This window comes from Grammomys surdaster, unplaced genomic scaffold (assembly GCF_004785775.1).
Source record: "Grammomys surdaster isolate TR1022 unplaced genomic scaffold, NIH_TR_1.0 63, whole genome shotgun sequence".
In the NCBI taxonomy this organism is placed as follows: domain Eukaryota; kingdom Metazoa; phylum Chordata; class Mammalia; order Rodentia; family Muridae; genus Grammomys; species Grammomys surdaster.
In genome coordinates this window covers 23,542,196-23,559,571 of record NW_021604565.1, presented here as the reverse complement: position 1 = coordinate 23,559,571, position 17,376 = coordinate 23,542,196, and the positions used below count along the sequence as shown (strand labels likewise).

Sequence of the window (17,376 nt, the reverse complement as noted above, 5' to 3'; positions counted from 1 at the left end):
TCATTTGATACTATAGACATTATTAAAAGAGATAAAATTCTATACATCTTGCACACTTACAATATCTTGAATTTTGCATTGTCAGGATTTTATGATTAGGCATTTTAACACATTTAAAGAGTAACCATAGTCTTTCAAATATCACTTCCTTATGTAATAACTCTATACAAAGCTTAGTTTTTCATTATATCTGTCATTAATATGATAAGCTGTCTTGCCCCTAAGCAAATCCAAAGAAGAAAAAGTGATATAGATAACATGGAAATATTAAACTGTGAATTAGTTTTACCTCTTCTCCTGAGAACTATACTACTTCTTTTCAGTTTGAATATTGGAGCAATTCTCTTACTTCTGAGAAGATGTAGTGGCACTATGAAAAACTTTCAAAGCCTAGAAGGAAAAATAACTTTGAGGAATTGATCCCTTTGAGAGCTTAGTTCTTTTTAAATCCACAAATTTTTCTGTGCTATGTTGCACAAAGTTTTATAGTTTCATTTATAATTATGCTAACATGGGCATAATATTTATTGATGTTTTATATTTATAAACACATAGCTTTGGTATATATATATATATATATATGTACACTGTCTATCATTACACTCTTACATGAATATAAAACAATGAATTATTACTCTAAAAGATACCATTTAACATTTATTTTAACAAATCATGACTTTAAATTTTTATATAAATACACTGAATCACTGGAAAAATATGTATAGAACAAGATATTACTTAAAAAACTTGACAGTATTTATAAATTCTTAAAATAAAGCTTGTTTTCAAAATGCCTAAAGTTGAGAACTGGGCTGACAGCATAAGGAAGTAGTGGGATAGATGAGATCAGAACATATATTATAACATATATTATAAATATATAAAATATTTAAATATAAGTAAAAATACTACTTTTAACATATATACCATTTTAGGCCATTAAATACACATCAACAAAACAAATAATATATTAACTCTAAACAAAACATAATTTATCCTTTCATGTAATCGATTCACTGCCATTGGACATTTATACAGTAATGTAACTGGTTTGAGGGTGTTCAGATGACATGAACCATTGTCTAAAACACTATATTTTTTTAGACAAATGTATAAAAAGTATCAATATTATTAGGTAAAAGAAGCCATTAGCTGTGTTTTATCCATTCCTATCCTAATTTTGGAGAGCCTTACTTTTACCACTTGAAAATGGAAGAAATTGTTGATTTTTATGTATAAAATCAGTTATAAGCTTGAGTTGATTGTGCTTCAATGACTTGTTTGTGTTATTTCCATTAGGACTGAATACTTCAGAAGGGTCAAATTCTTCGAACCAGCCTCATGGTACAAATAGTAGTTCCGTGGCCATTGCGATACTTGTGCCTTTTTTTGCACTTATATTTGCAGGATTTGGGTTTTATCTTTACAAACAAAGGTAAGATATGTGATTTCAGTGACAAAAACAAAAAACAAAAAACAAAAAACAAAAAACAAAAAAAGCCAAAAACAACTTTGCACAAACTTTCTATTCATGCCATTTCAACTGTATTACCTAAACTCCACATTTCCATTTCATGTGTTGTTAAAATCTATGTGCTGATATATATATATATATATAATAATATATATATCATAATATATATATATATATATATATATATATATCTATATATATATATATATATTAGCTCATGGATAGATTGGACATGATTCAACCTAACACTTGCTCATTTTGTCTTTAAATTTCTTGGCACAGAAGTTATTAGACATGTTATTTTTATATTAGCCATATTGATACTTTAGAGATATTGAATCTACATTCAGGTTTAAGTTGTAGAGATAAAAACTACTGCCAGATCTATGGAGAAAATGAGAAAAGCTCAAGTTCACTGGCAGTGCTGAATCGTTTTACCCTGGCTAACAGATAGTCATGTTCTAATCTGTTATTCATTTTGGTTGTTTGAAGATTACTCAATGGTTATGTTATGATTGAGATAGGCCAACTAAATAATAGCACATATGATCGCTCAGTCACATATATTTTATGTAATACAGACATTAAAAGGAACTTTATTTTTAATTCTCTACTATTTGGAAAAATCCCTTATCAAGTAAAGAGCTGCAGACAACCCAATAAATCATTTAAATATATTTAAGCATGTTTACACTATTACACACAAATCTACTTAAGTACATCCTCTTCCAACCTGACTTTTTTGATATACCAGTCTGTGCTATCTAAAATGAGAGTATGTGTGTGTATATATATATATATTATATATATATAATATATATATATAATACTTTTACTATAATATGCATATTTTTAACATTTTTATTGTAGACTCCAATCATAAAGAGGGGATCCACTGTGTCATGTGAAAGTTATAGCCATGTAGTTACCAAATATATTCATAAATACCAGAGTGTGAAGTCATTAGCAGTCATTCTCTAATTCCCACACTTCAAACTTTAGCCAAATACAACTCTAACTTAATTCTTATTTTGAATTTTAATATAAATTCAACCATATAATATGTGATATTGGCTTTCTTCAACACAGAATATGTTTTAAGATTTTACTCATGTGATATAAGTCACCACACGTTTTTTTTTTTTAATAATATTACCTTTTGTGGGGTACTGTTTTGTTTGAATAGGCTCATCATTAAATATTGAACATCTGAGTTGCTTCAACATTTGCTATTGTGAATAATGCTAATATATATATATATATATATATATATATATATATATAATGTTTTTGTTTCTTGACTGTGTATTCTTAGTTGCTTTGAGGATTCACTAAAGATTGAGATTGGTGGAGTGTATTTAATTCTAGTTTTAATTTACTGAGGAAACATCATGTGGGTTTCTATAGTAGCTATTACCATTTGTATTTTCAGTAACAATGGGCCTGTTTTCTGAGCTCTCCAAAACTTCTCTAATACTTAATCTCTATTTTTGTTTAGTTTAATTTGCTATAATATCTGAAAGTATGTTTGAAATAATGCTTCAATAGAGCTTTAGTTTTTATTTTCATGGTTTCTGATAACATTGAATATCTTCAATTTTCTTTTTTGCTTTACTTCTTTGGCAATTTTGTATCTAATATTTACATCATTTCTATGGTTTCTTCCCCCTCTAATTCTTCTAGAATTCTTACACGTTCTCAAATTCATGACTCTTTCTCTATAGGTATTCTTCTTTTAATTAATTAATTAATCAATTAATATGCTTATATATTTAAATTTACATCCTAAACACTGCTTCTCCTCGCTCCCCTCCCAGAGCTCCTCCCACCCCCTCCCCTTCTCCTCAGAGAAGGTGGACCCTGGCCCAAGCATTTCCCTACCCTAACTCATAAAGTTTCTACAGTTAGGTATGTCCTTTCTCACTGAGGACTGACAACGCAGCCCTGTTGGGGATCAGATATCACAGTCATGCTACACCTGTAGGGAGAGCCTCTGCTCTAGTTGTTGGGGGATCCACATAGAAACTGAGCTTCATGTTTTAACTTGTGGGTCATCACCCTTTGGGAATTACATATTAAATATCTTGCAAATCTGATATTTTCAGTATGACTCATAACAGTAGAAAATTTACAGTTGTGAAGTAGCAAAAATTGTTTTATGGTTCGAGGTCACCACAACAGGAAGAACTATATTATAGTGTCACATCATTAAGAAGATTGAGAACCACTGTTATACACTATTGTGATACAGATATAAACATACACACACACATATGTGCATGCACACAAACACACACAAACAAACAAACACACACAAATACACACAAAAAACCTGGGATCTTTTAGTGTTATTATATACCTTTGTTTAGGGTTGACCGCTTGGGATTGGAAAGTTAATCATAAGAAGACTTATGCCCACATTTTTAGCATCCATTGATTGCTTGTAGTCCTTACCTGAGAATAAGGTCTTATGAAATTTCCTGTGTCAGCATTTGCATGTTAACTGGTGCTGTCATTATTTGCTCTTGTTTTTGCCAAGCTTAGATTTGAAATTTTATGGAAGTAGAATCTATTTACCAATTAAAGTTTTTTCTCTTACTAAGGAAAAGAAGTCCTTTATTCTGGACTTGAAGCCTTTATAAAACACATAGTTTGAGCATACTGTATTCTTTTCAGTAGGTTTTCTTTTCAATTTCTTAATATACTCTCAGAATAAAGGTTTTTTTTTTCCTGTGCTTTCTCTTACTTTTGATTGTTTTTGCCACATCTGGGAAGTAATTACCAAACTGGAGCTCACTATGTATACCACATGAATTTTAAGAAGTTTGATAAATTTGGCACTTGTGCTTGGAGTATAATTACATTTGAATAAATTAATGTTCATAATGTAATATTTTTGGTTTTTAAAGCTTGGTGAATCTTTTACCTTGAAGTTGTCATTCAAGGCTTCTAGGGTGGAATGTTTGCCTATTCATCATGATACTCTGAGAATAGTGTCAGTATTATACAAACAGGATTTGGTGCTGCATCCTGGTGGTCTCAACACAAGGAATGTAGAAAAGCAGGAACATCAGAAGTTCAATCTTGAGGCCAATTTGAGATAAATGAGACACTGTCTCAAAATGTACATTGATATTAAGAAAGGGCAATTCTGGTGTACATTCTTGATTCCAGTCTTTCTTGATTCTTACCTAATGAAAAAAAATGAGAGCTGGTTATAATTTATTACCTAGTATTCATTGTAAGTATAGTTGGTCAACGAAATGGAAGGGTGGAGTTGTAGCTGCTGTAAATTTTTTTCTGGCTAAAAACGCAAATTCTTCCAGTAAATTTTCTTCAAGTAGGAACTTAAATCAAGATTCCTGAGAGTGTTTTAAAATTTATTTCCATTGCATTTACATACATTTGAAATAATGACAACACTGGAAAAGCACTGAGACCGTAAAATAGTATAATACAATATATAACAAAACTTTCAGTGAAATTGATAGTTGAAAATTATAATGTTATGTATCAGAAAAGGCATCAAGATTTAATTTATTTTTATACAAGATCTTTTAAAAAATTAGGCCACATCTCTTTTTCATAAAAATGAAACACAATATACAAATCATAAAACATGGAAAGAGATATAACGCATAAACATTAGAGAAGGGTTAAGAACTTAAGAAGAAACTATAGAGTAGCTCACTCCAACCTTCCTAGACTCCACTGGTTTTGTTTAAATGTTGATTACCTATAATTGTTGGGAAACATTTTCATGACAGAAATGCCAGCCAGACTTTTTTTTTTAACTTTTAATATTTTATTGGCTCTTATATATACAATCTTACAACAAAGCTGAAGATTTGCATTTATGGGGCAACTAAATTAGATTTCTGGTTGATAAACCTTTGTTATCTAGTCTTTATGTAGTTCAAATTTTTGTGTTATTATAGAATTATATCCCTTTTAATCTTCAAGTCTCAAAAATTTTTTAATTACCAGAAAACGTTTTTCTCATTATGTTTCTTACAGTAATTTCCAGATTATTTCTTTCCACATTCTTTCTTCTGTGTCATAACAATTGTCAAATTGTCCTGATCTATTCTTATTCTGTTTACCTATAATCTTTTCTTTCTATCACTTCAATTTAAATTCACAAGAATAATAACTTTATATGCTTTGAAAATATACTATGTATTCAATGTTGAGAACAATGGTGGGAACATAAACAGATGCTTAATAAGTGAGAAGTGAATATATGGTAATGAAAAAGTGCAAATCCTGCTTTATATTATGTATAAGCAATAACTTTTATTTCTCAAAAACATTTGAGTCAATATCACTTATTTATATCAATTTGATTCTTGTAAGTGATATTTATAAATATTTACTAGCCTTATAATTTCTTATTTAACACTTTTAAGTGACATTATACCCTACTAGTGCTAATGAAACTGTATAATTTGATGCCTAGTCTGTTGTTATAGAAGAACTATAACCTGAATCTATCAATGTTATTTTTCTAACAGGACTGCACCCAAAACACAGTACACAGGATGTTCTGTTCATGAAAATAACAATGGCCAAGCAGCCTTTGAGAACCCCATGTATGACACCAATGCCAAGTCTGTGGAGGGGAAGGCAGTACGATTTGACCCCAACTTGAACACAGTTTGCACAATGGTATAACATAGGCAACACATTGCCTTCTTCAGAATCCTGGAAATCGACACACTGAACAGTGCACTTTTAGTTCACTGCTAACAAAGCACACTTTTCAGGACTTGCTGGGTCACCTTTTCCTGAGGAATGATAGCGAAGAGTGTTTTTTTCATAAACTGGATCAAACTCCGTCTTCATGTTTACCATGGAGAGTTTTACAGAAATCGGGCTGCACTCTGGGAGTGCTTACTCACAGTTTATTTGCTTTTTTTAAAAAGGAGATTATTCTAAAACATAAACTTATTTGCATATATTGGAGGAGCATCCACTATCAGTATTTCTGTGCTTTATAAACTATATTAGAGGGACTGGGTTTAAAAAAAATGATATAGGGTAGAAAATAAGACCTATACTTACCAGAGTCAATAGATCACTGACTTCTCTTTGCTGTCATAAGCAACATTGCACCCACATGTCTGTAGTTCATATCACATGTCTGCGATTCATTCTTTTTATCCCAGGCATTAAATTCCTTATTTCTCTAGACATTTAAGAATGGCACACACCTTTAAACATTTATGAGTGTATTGATGCCACAGAAATAATAAGATTGCCCACCCCAATCTGGCATTCTGTGTTAAAAATACAGATACTATTTTTTGTTTAAAATCATTTTCAAGTTACTTCAGATGGGAAGGTCATTCTATGATTTTTCTTATTTCTCTATTATCAAGGAGACAGTTTTATCCATTGATCTATGAGAAGCTCTTTATATGTTCACCTCAAATATTCTTTGTCATCTACAAAGTATTTTGGATCACAAAATATTATTTGTAAAGATGCTTATTTTGCAGTTATCTGACACACCAGCTTATTACCATTTTTTAACCAAACACTACAGAAGTTTTGTAAGACCTAATAGAAAATGTCAATTATGTCTATTTAATTTAAAATGTTTGCATATCCTTCTAGCTGAATCTTTGATTTTGCTACATTTGATATTTTTTAGTTTCTTTGAACAAAGAGGTACATATATTCTGTTCAACCCCTTAACTTAATGACTAAAAGAACTAGAAGAAGTTCTTTCAGATTACCAATATAACATTGTTTCCCAAATATATGTGTTCATCAGAATTTGACAGGTTTTTGAATGTTCTGTCTATACCCTATTTTTAAGAAGTAAGTATCAGGTACAGCCAGTGTTTTCATTGTCTGATTTTAAAAGTTTATATGTTGTTAGCTCATTTAAAGCTACATCATGCTGTAGTGTTGGAATTTTTAGTTAATAGGGCATTGTCTTCCTTTTATATGTTTGTCATATTTCATTTCACCGAATAAACACATACTCATTGTGAACTCTCTGTTGTTGTCCATTTCAAATCTGGATTGTTCTGTGAAGGGTCTCGCTTTTGTATCATGAGACAAGAGTGCCTATGAGAAACCATTGCACCTGGGAGCACTGCTTGGAGCTATCTCTACATTTAGTGAATTTCTTGTAAAACACTTTGAGATACATTGTTTTGGAAATTCATACGATTTTCTCAACATTGTATTCTACTGACAGGATGCGGTTTTAAATTTTATGCCATCTGTTATTTATTCTTGTTTATTCAAATGACTGCAATAACAATGATTCATTCACTAATGTTAAGGTTAATATGTTTAAGATCTTGTTTAAATGACGTTTCTTCTGCAACTGGCTACTCCTCTTATATTAATGCATACACTTTTGTAAAGAAGTATATTTTTATGATAAAAGACTTTGTAAAAGTATGATGTAAATTTTCAGTGCAATGTAAACGAATAAAAAAGGTAATTGCTTTTGTAAAATGTGTTTTCTTTTCAAATTCACCTATAGCTGTTCTGCTTGTAAAAGCAAGGCACAGGTCCATTTTCACTTGGTGCTTTTAAAAATGTTTACCAATTACATGTCACATTGCAACAAGTAATAAAATGTAGTTTTATTTTCTTTATTCTACTTACAAATAAGATAGTGTTTTATAGCCTTTAAAAGGCCTGTTGTTCTTTTTATATGTTTGAGAAAATTAAATATATAAGTCTCACACAGAGTCCTTTAATACAGAAGATTATGCAGTGATGGTAGAAATGACTAAATGGTAAGATTTATTTTACTATGTGGTACATTCACAAGTGAGGGTCTAGAAAAGTAATTGTTATAGACTAAAAGGTCAGTAATTGAGTGTTAACATTTTTCTAAAGAAAATCACAGCACACTGTTTTAGTACAGCAAAGTATTACCATTTGAATATTTATGAATTTAAAATAAACCTAGTTTAAACAATGTTAAAAACCAATAGTTCATGAAAGTGGATACAGGATCATGCTATCAAGCCTTCTCTCTGAGTTTGATCTATAGAACACACATGGGGTAAGAGAGTATCAACCACCATGTCCACATGTGTGCTGTTGCATTGCATCACATACACATACACAAAACAAATCACACATACAGAACAAATCACACACACACACACACACACACACACCCCTCAAATTTGGGCTAAAAAAAGATGGATTTATTTCTTTTGATTTTAAGGTGACTAGAAGTAAGTGGATATTGATCTTAGAAGATATACATGTTGTAAAATTTGAGAAATACCTCTCTGACATCACGTTCATGAATTTAGAATTCTAAAGTAATTGAAGAAAAGATTTAGAAGATGTTGGGGAATAGAGGGACCACCAGACACTAGATTGCTTTCTTCAGAATACAAACAATGGAAGTAGTGAACACAGACCAGATACTTTCCCAACTTTAATAAGTCCCTCTGTGTCATAGTTTATTAGTATTGTAAAAAGCAGCACGTCTCCTACAGTCAAATTGTACTGCAAGATATAAAACAAGAAACTCTTGTTTAAACTTTTATATGACACAAACTGACTAGTAACTATTAGCATAGCTGTGAAAATAGAGGTGGTCTTATTACTATGATCTTGTTCAAGACTCCCTATGCCCCCTGCCCCAGATCTTGGTCAAAATAATTCTGATACACAGAGGTTAATGTAGTAGATAGGTGGTATTTATTCAGGAGTGACTAGGACCACTCTCCAGGTAAGAATGAAAAGTGGACCAAGAAAGTACTGGGACAATTTGTATCTCAAGTAGACTTTATACTAACTTTAAAGTCTCTGCAACAGACATGTTCCTATGACTGTCAAGCAATCCTGGTTGTTAGTATATAAAAAGCAAAAACAAAACCAACCAACCAAACAAACAAACAAAACCAAAAAGGATAAGAGTGCCTGAGGTGGTTCAAATTTGATTATATAGATCACCTAAATAGATGAGTATTAGTGGAATTTCATAAAGATATCCATGACTTTCAATCTTGGTAATGTGTATTGCAAGAGTCTATAGAGCAGCCATAGGCTGCTATGCCATCTAGCTGTGCCATCTGCTCCTCGCTTAGATTGATAAGCTAAACTGTTTTGTTTTGATGAATAACCCATGAGTTCGGGATTTGAGTCAAAGACTTCATTAGGTTTTCAGAAACTGTATTACTTCAGTAACATATGGCTTAAACTGCACATCATATTTTGGTAATATTAAAGCAGGAGTCTTTAATAGAAGTATTTTTATTGAGTAAATTTTTCCAGATCTTTGATAACTTCTTGCTAATTATTTTTATCATGTTCACTCTCAACTATTCTATCTGTTTCTGAGGTCCTCTTCTATCTCCCTACTCCAAACCAAGTTGGGCTGGGTTGCTCTTCACATTTTTTCACTCTTAATAGTTTGCTGTGTCTGGCACTCATATGAGTGAGGACTTTTGACTTTTCTTAATCTGTTTTGTGTTGTTCCATTTGGCTGTTGTATCTAAAAGGAAACAGAAAGGTCGTGAATCCAGGAGAGATGGGAGGTGGTAGGGAGCTATGAGAGAGCAGAATGAGGTGAAACTATGGCCAGATATATTGTATGAGAGAATCTATTTTCAATAAAAATCAAATTGTAAAATGAAGAAATAAGTACCAAAAATGAAAAAAAAATAAAAGAGTAAAAAGTTAAAAACCAAAATAATAAAAAAAAAACAACAAAAGCCATTGATTTATTTTGTTCTTTGTTTGTTATACTCCTGGAGGTGGGCCATTCACCGGTGCATGCTCAACCAACCAGGAGTGACACATTTAATACAGATTGACTCTTGCTCCCATGAAGCTATTAACTGTCCATATCTTTTCAGCTATTTGGGGAACTTAAGAACCTTTTCATACTCTCTATGAGAAAGTTAACTGGGTTCATACGCAGGTCTTGTGCAAGCAAGAAGAGCTGCTGTGAATGCATAAATAGAGTTCTATCACTGAGAACTTGGAGGACCTGAATGACTTCTCTATGTTCAACTGAAGTAGCTATATCCCCTGACTTATAAGGAATTCCAAATTTAATGCTGAAGAAGATGATGATCTGGCTTTGTGCATTAAAACTGTGTATCATCTTCCAGTGATTTTCCTGGTTTATTTAGTGGTTTGGTGTCTCATTTAAGGAAAAGGTACCAATGAGATCACCTATGTGTTAAAATGCCATCTTATTATTTTAAGTTACATCATTTGGGTACATAGATAGGTCCTATGCTGAAGTATGAGATCTGTTTCTAATACCCCAGGGAGAGATACCATAGGTGAATCTGTTTATTCAAGCCTGGAGCAGCAGTCGATTCAATGGCAAAAACACATTGATTTTTCAGAAGCTATAGAAGTAAAAATCGGAACATTTTAAAAACCTAGTCCTGTTAACTATTGGGCATTAGAAAGAATTTGTGTTCAAACAGTATAAGCATTAAGGAGCACTTTTCACTCAAGAAATATATCTGCGTTTGGGACATCAAGGACTTGGACCATTGTGTAGTCTCCATTAAATGTCTTAACAAACTGCACTGGAGATTAACAGAGAAGCTAGGCTGGTGGATTTAAAAATCTAACAAAGGAATTTACTGATGAGTGCTTGAAATCCCATTAAAGGTTTAGGCCTGAGAAAATTCAGCAATGAGAAGAAACACAATAGTGCCTTCATCTATATATATATGTGTCGTTATTGTTTTTGTATTTGGAATAGGATTGATACATACTTATGTGTTAAAGAGGAGTATTGCCAGCAATGCCTCATTGTTTTTTCCTGACTGACAAGCTATCCTGGTTGTTACTGTAATTTTGTAAGGTTTTAAAAATAGTTTGGAATCCCCATTTTTGTTGATAAATCTTTCTGATACAGGAAGATGACATTTGGGTATATCTAGAAAATTATGGGTAGAGATTAAGTTACATGATGGACAACATAAATGTGAAGTAAGCATTGATAAGAAGAATCCCATTGATGCCCATAGCCTGAAAAAAAAAAAAACAGGAAAAATTGCCCAGAGAATGATGTAAGGGCAGAATAGGAAAGACCGCTATTAAATTAGAAATACAGTCATATCTGACATTACAAGATTTACCCACTGATGTTGATTGTTGAATTTGGAGGTCACCTGGAGTCAAGAGCTTTTCCAGTACAAGGATGTCCTTTGTGTCCTTTGAGACAAAATTCCCTCTTGACACACAATATTTGAGAAATTTACTTCAGAAGTCTATTTCCTAATGATATAGAATTTATCATTTTATTTCTTTAAGTAGAGGAGCAGTAGAAGATGACTATTCTTGAAAGGCTTCAACAAGTTTACATTCCTCTTGTTCTCTCTTCCTGATTGCTTTAACCTCATTCCAGCTTCCCTCTCTCCCATTCCTCCATTAGATCACAGCTATAGGAAAGAAAATGGGCTACATGTAATAGGCCATTAATGGGAGTCTGGAGGCCCAGGTACAATTTTGTTATTTTTTTTCTGATGCCAGAGCAGGTTGAATAACAAATCTATCTTGCAGAAGGAATTTTTTTCTTCACAAATGGATGGATAGACTCACTCTACTTCCTATTTTTTATAATTTATTATTTCTCAAATCGTAATTCACTCACACAGGGGTTATAAACACAGAAAGGCAGGATGTGGGGAAGGGAATGACAATGGAGTGTGGGTGTTCAGGGGGAATATAGATATCTTCAGAACCAGGTATCATCAGGGTGAAGGTTCAGGGGACGAGTCACTATGACTCTGCCTATGACACGCTTGTCCTTATCTAAGTTGGTATTGTATGCCAAGGCTACCTATTTATAAGGTCTATGACTACTCAGGCTTGTAAATTTCCACGAAAGTGCCTGTTTACATTAGCTTATAGCCATCTGTCTCAATGTTTTTCCACTGAGACCCAAGACTTGGTGTTAGTATACATATATGAAAGGTCTATTGCTGAGTTTAGGCCTATGGCTGATTTTAGGCCTTCAGTCTGTAAGCAGGGCTGCCCCTGACATCTCCTCCCTTCTCTAAGTGTAGAAGGGCTGTGGCAATTCTAACCTTGGGAAGGCAGGGATAGAGGCCTGACCTCCAGTATTTGAAGGGAACCTTGTAACGGCTCCGGTCTCCCCTGTCGTTGTCCAGTGAGGCATGAGGGCCATACCCAGCCCGATGTCTTTTTCCTGGAGAGGGGATACTTTTGACATCAACCCCTATGCAGTCAGGCTTGTCCCTCAGGGAACCCAGATAGATATTTTTATCTTTTATTTATATTCCCTTGCAGTGCTTAGCCTCGCAGCCTAAGCAAGAATTCAGATCACCTGTCAGAGGGGGTTCTGGGAGGCCCCTCTCTGCTTGGTCTAGGGGCAGAAGTCCCCCCTTTTAGGTTGGGCGGAGATGGGTTTTGGAAACACCCTGCATAAAGTAACAACCTCATCTTGAGTCTCGTGGTCCTCCATAGTTAACTTATGATAATGTATCTGAGTAGGTTTTGCTACCAAATTATTTATCTGTTGTATCACAGAGTTAGTCCGCCTATTTGAGGGCCAGGGATGAGCAGAAAAAAGCAAAAAGAACCCAAGTAATGATCCCAAGATGGGAGGAAATAGGGTTGATAACCTTGAAGAGGCTGAAATATAATTCTTGTAACAGCATTCATCTATCTCTTTCTCTCTCTGATTTTTCTTAGGACCTTCACTACTTATTTCATGCTCCCTTTAACCCTCCTTGTCTTGTCTATGTAAAGACAACATTCTTCTTTAAGGGCTGTACACAGTCAAGAGCTGTACACAGCCTTTTCTATTGTAATAGAGTAAATCAAGTCCAATAAGGATCTTTGGGATTTTAGGAGGTCTCTTCAGACAGCGAAACGAGGGATTTCTTCAGGTTAGTGATGTCAATCTCTAGCTGTTTGATGTTCTTGTCAGTGGCCCTTCAAAGGTCTGAGTAGTGTAAGGCCACCATCTGGATTAGAACTTCTAACAGCAGACATCACGGGTAATTCATTTTTACCTGAAAAGGAAAAAGAAGTGGATTCTCAGGGAGATTTCTCTTCCCTGGATGTAAATTGTTATTCATTGTATTTATGGTTGGGCCTGTCTTTGTGGGGGTATCTATTTTTTTCATTAATCTTTTTGGTAGCTGGTTAGCTGTGCCTTCTTTGGTATCAGACAGACATATCAATCCTCGACCCCATAAGGGAATTGGGTCTGGGCCATTCCCTTTAAGGGTAAGAGGGTCCTTCCCCATATCTGTGGCAAAGTTTTGTTGGTCTCGGTGTTGCCAGAGGCAGTCAGCAGCAGATTTGCCATGAGCTTTGAGCTTTATAGAGATAAAAGTGAACAAGGCATGATGGAGAATATTTCAGGGGGATTCCTTCTGAGGGGGTACCGTTCCCCCTCTTTTGTTTTTAAAGCCAATTTTTCAGAGTTTTTGTAAAATCAGGGCAGAAGCGCCAACAGTCACTCCTTCCACACTCAGAGAGTCATGAAGACCCTATTTAAGGATATATAAATCTATATTCATAATCTTTTGTCAAAGGACTACTATAGCACCGCTGACAACTAATCAGACTATATAATATATCGATTAGTAATAGCTTCTTCTACTTTTTGTGAGATTACCTCTCTTTTGTCAATTAATTGTTGAGGAAAATTAGGATTTACATCTCTCTTGAGAATATTGAACAGAGACTTAAATTCTTTTGTGGAGAGCTTAAAATAGGATCTTAGCCAATTAGCAACTCCTAGAAACTTTTGAAAATAATTTAAAATAAGTAAACTTTTTCCCTCTCTCTTTTTTGTTTTTTATACCCTTTATCTGTGTGGGTTTTTTTTTATTGGATATTATATGTATTTACCTTTCAATGTTATCTCCTCTCCCACTCTCCCCCCAAACCCCTTATCCCATACCTTCTCCTCCTAATTTTGTGAGGGTGTGCTCCAAACATCCTCCCAGTCCCATCTCCCTGCTCTGGAATTCCCACACAGTAGGGGATCAAGCTGCTAGTGTATGCTCCCTCCAGTTTCTTTTTGTAGGCACTTAGAGCTATGAACTTTCCTCTTAGCACTGCTTTCATTGTATCCCATTGATTGTGCTATGATGTGTCATCATTTTCATTAAATTCTAAAAAGTTTTAAATTTCTTTCTTTATTTCTTCCCTTACCAGATTATCAAGGAGTAGGGTGTTGTTCAGTTGCCATATGAATGTGGGCTTTCCATTGTCTTTGTCATTTTTGAAGACCAGCCGTAGACCATGGTGATCTGATAGGATGCAGGGAATTATTTCAATTTTTTTATATCTGTTGAGACCTGTCTTGTGCCAAATTATATGGTCTATTTTGGAGAAGGTACCATGAGGTGCTGAGAAAAAGGTATATTCTTTTGCTTTAGGGTGAAATGTTCTATAGATATCTGTTAAGTCCATTTGGTCCGTTAGCCTATGCCTTTTTATTGGGGGAATTAAGTCCATTGTTGTTAAGAGATATTAAGGAGAGGGTGTTGTTGCTTCCTGTCACTTTTGCTAATAGTGGAGACGACATTTTTGTGGTTATCTTCTTTTGGATTTGATGGAAAAGGATTATTTTCTTGCTCTTTCTAGGGTATGATTGCCCTCCTTTTATTGGAGCTTTCCTGCTATTATCCTTTGTAGAGCTGGATTTGTGGGAAGATACTGTGTAAATTCGGTTTTGTCATGGAATATCTTGTTTTTTCTGTCGATGGTAATTGAGAGTTTTGCTGGGTATAGTAGCCTGGGCTGGCATTTATGTTCTCTTAGGTTCTGTATAATATTTGTCCAGGATATTCTGGCTTTTATAGTATCTGGTGAGAAGTCAGGTGTAATTCTGATAGGTTTGCCTTTATATGTTACTTGGCCTTTTTCCCTTACTGCTTTTAAAATTCTTTCTTTGTTTTGTGCATTTTGTGTCTTGATTATTATGTGATGGGAGGTATTTGTTTTTTGATCTAGTCTGTTTGGCATTCTGTAGGCCTCTTGTGTGATTGTGGGCATCTCGTTCCTTAGGTTAGGGAACTTTTCCTCAATAATTTTGTTGAAGATATTTACTGGCCCTTTAAGTTGGGAATCTTCACTCTCATCTATACCTATTATCCTTAGGTTTGGTCTTCTCATTGCATCCTGGATTTCCTGGATGTTTTGTGTTAAGAACTTTTTGCATTTTGCGTTCTCTTTGACAGTTGTGCCAATATTTTCTATGGTATCTTCTGCACGTGAGATTCTTTCTTCTATCTCTTGTATTCTGTTGGTGATGCTTGTGTCTATGACTCCTGATTTCTTTCTTAGGTTTTCTATCTCCAGGGTAGTCTCCCTTTGTGATTTCTTTACTGTTTCTACTTCCATTTTTATGTCTTGGATGGTTTTGTTCAATTCCTTCATCTGTTTGTTTGTGTTTTCTTGTAATTCTTTAAAGGATTTTTGTGTTTCTTTAAGGACTTCGTCCTGTTTTCCTGTGTTCTCCTCAAGTTTTTTGATAGTGTTATTTATTTCCTTCTTATAGTCCTCTAGCATCATCATTAGAAGTGATTTTAGACCTGGTTCTTGCTTTCCTGGTGATATGAGGAGTTCAAGACTTTCTAATGTGGGAGAACTAGCTTCTGATGATGGCAAGTACCTTGGGTTGCTGGTGCTTGTGTTCTTGTGCTTGCCTTTTGCCATCTGGATCACCTTTGTGCTATCTGTGCTATCTCTGACTGGGGCCTGTCTTTCCTATTATCTAGGTTGTTTAGGATGGATTTTGCTGCTGGGGTTAGAGCTGAGGCCCAAGATCTGCTCCGTGCTCAGGTGGAAAGCCAAAGGGACCCGTGCTCCGGGTCAGGAGTGGATTCCTGGATCCCAGTGGGTCCCAGTTGCTCCCTGATTGGGGCAAGTATTGCCACCTCCTAGCCTAAGAAACTGCTTGGGTTTGAGCTCCTGGGAGCCTCGATTCATCTGGGTTCTGTGAGATTGGGTGCAGAGCAGACTCCCGGGACTTGCTGAGTGCTTGGGCTCAGACCGGAAGGACCCACACTCCGGGCCAGGAGTGAATTCCTGGTTCCCAGTGGGCCCAGTGGGTCCCAGTTGCTCCCTGTTTGGGGCAAGTATTGCCACCTCCTAGCTTAGGATACTGCTTGAGTTAGAGCTCCTGGGAGCTCCACTTCCTCTAGGTTCTGTGAGATTGGGTGCAGAGCTGACTCCCGGGATCTGTGAGTGCTCGGGCTCAGATAGGAAGGAACCTGTGTCCTGGGCCAGGAGTGAATTCCTGGGTCCCAGTGGGTCCTGGTTGCTCCCTGTTTGGGGGCAAGTATTGCCACCTCCTAGCTTAAGATACTCCTGAGAGCCTTGCTTACCTCTGGATTCTGTGAGATTGGGTGCAGAGCTGCTTCCCGGGATCTGGGGTTGGGTACAGAGCTGCTGCCTGTGACCTGCTCTATGCTCAGGCCCAGACCGTAAGTTCTCTCACTTTACTTCCTATACAGCCTAGCAGAGGCACTTGAAAACAGTAGTAAGATTTTCACTAGCACCTTGGTGAATAGTTGCCATGGGGTTAGGATTTAATAGTTTTGTTTTCATTGCTAAACAGACAGACAGTAGAATTTCAACATTTTCATATGCCATTCCAGTAAAATAATTCCATCCAAAGAAATTGTAGGACTGCCTAAGATCCCATGCAATATTTAAGTTCTAAAATGTATAACCCATCTGCAAACATTCTAACCATTGAATTCATTTAGTCATCTCAGAATCAGTCAAGATTTGACCTTAGAAAGATATCAAACATTTCCTATACATTTTTTAAAGTCTGCTTTGAAAGATGCCTAGATGCTACTTGATTTGTTTTAGTTATTTCATTGATGGAAATTAATCAGTGTTAGTGAGTTCAGATTCTTCAGCAATATATTCAAGGAGACATATCTGAT

The 17,376-nt window shown here is 34.9% G+C and overlaps 1 protein-coding gene across 3 annotated transcripts in view; it reads left to right on the top strand.

Moving 5' to 3' along the window:
- Csmd3 (CUB and Sushi multiple domains 3) overlaps positions 1-7,946 on the top strand; it is a 1,130,934-nt gene extending 1,122,988 nt beyond the window's left edge. For 2 of the 3 annotated variants that reach the window (XM_028765601.1, XM_028765593.1), the window contains 2 exons: positions 1,300-1,435; positions 5,989-6,148. In XM_028765601.1, coding sequence (XP_028621434.1) covers positions 1,300-1,435; positions 5,989-6,148 — 296 coding nt within the window. Of the gene's footprint in view, positions 1-1,299; positions 1,436-5,988 lie in introns of all 3 variants that reach the window. The other variant, XM_028765583.1, reaches the window with a different exon arrangement.
- Positions 7,947-17,376: the final 9,430 nt, after the last annotated feature.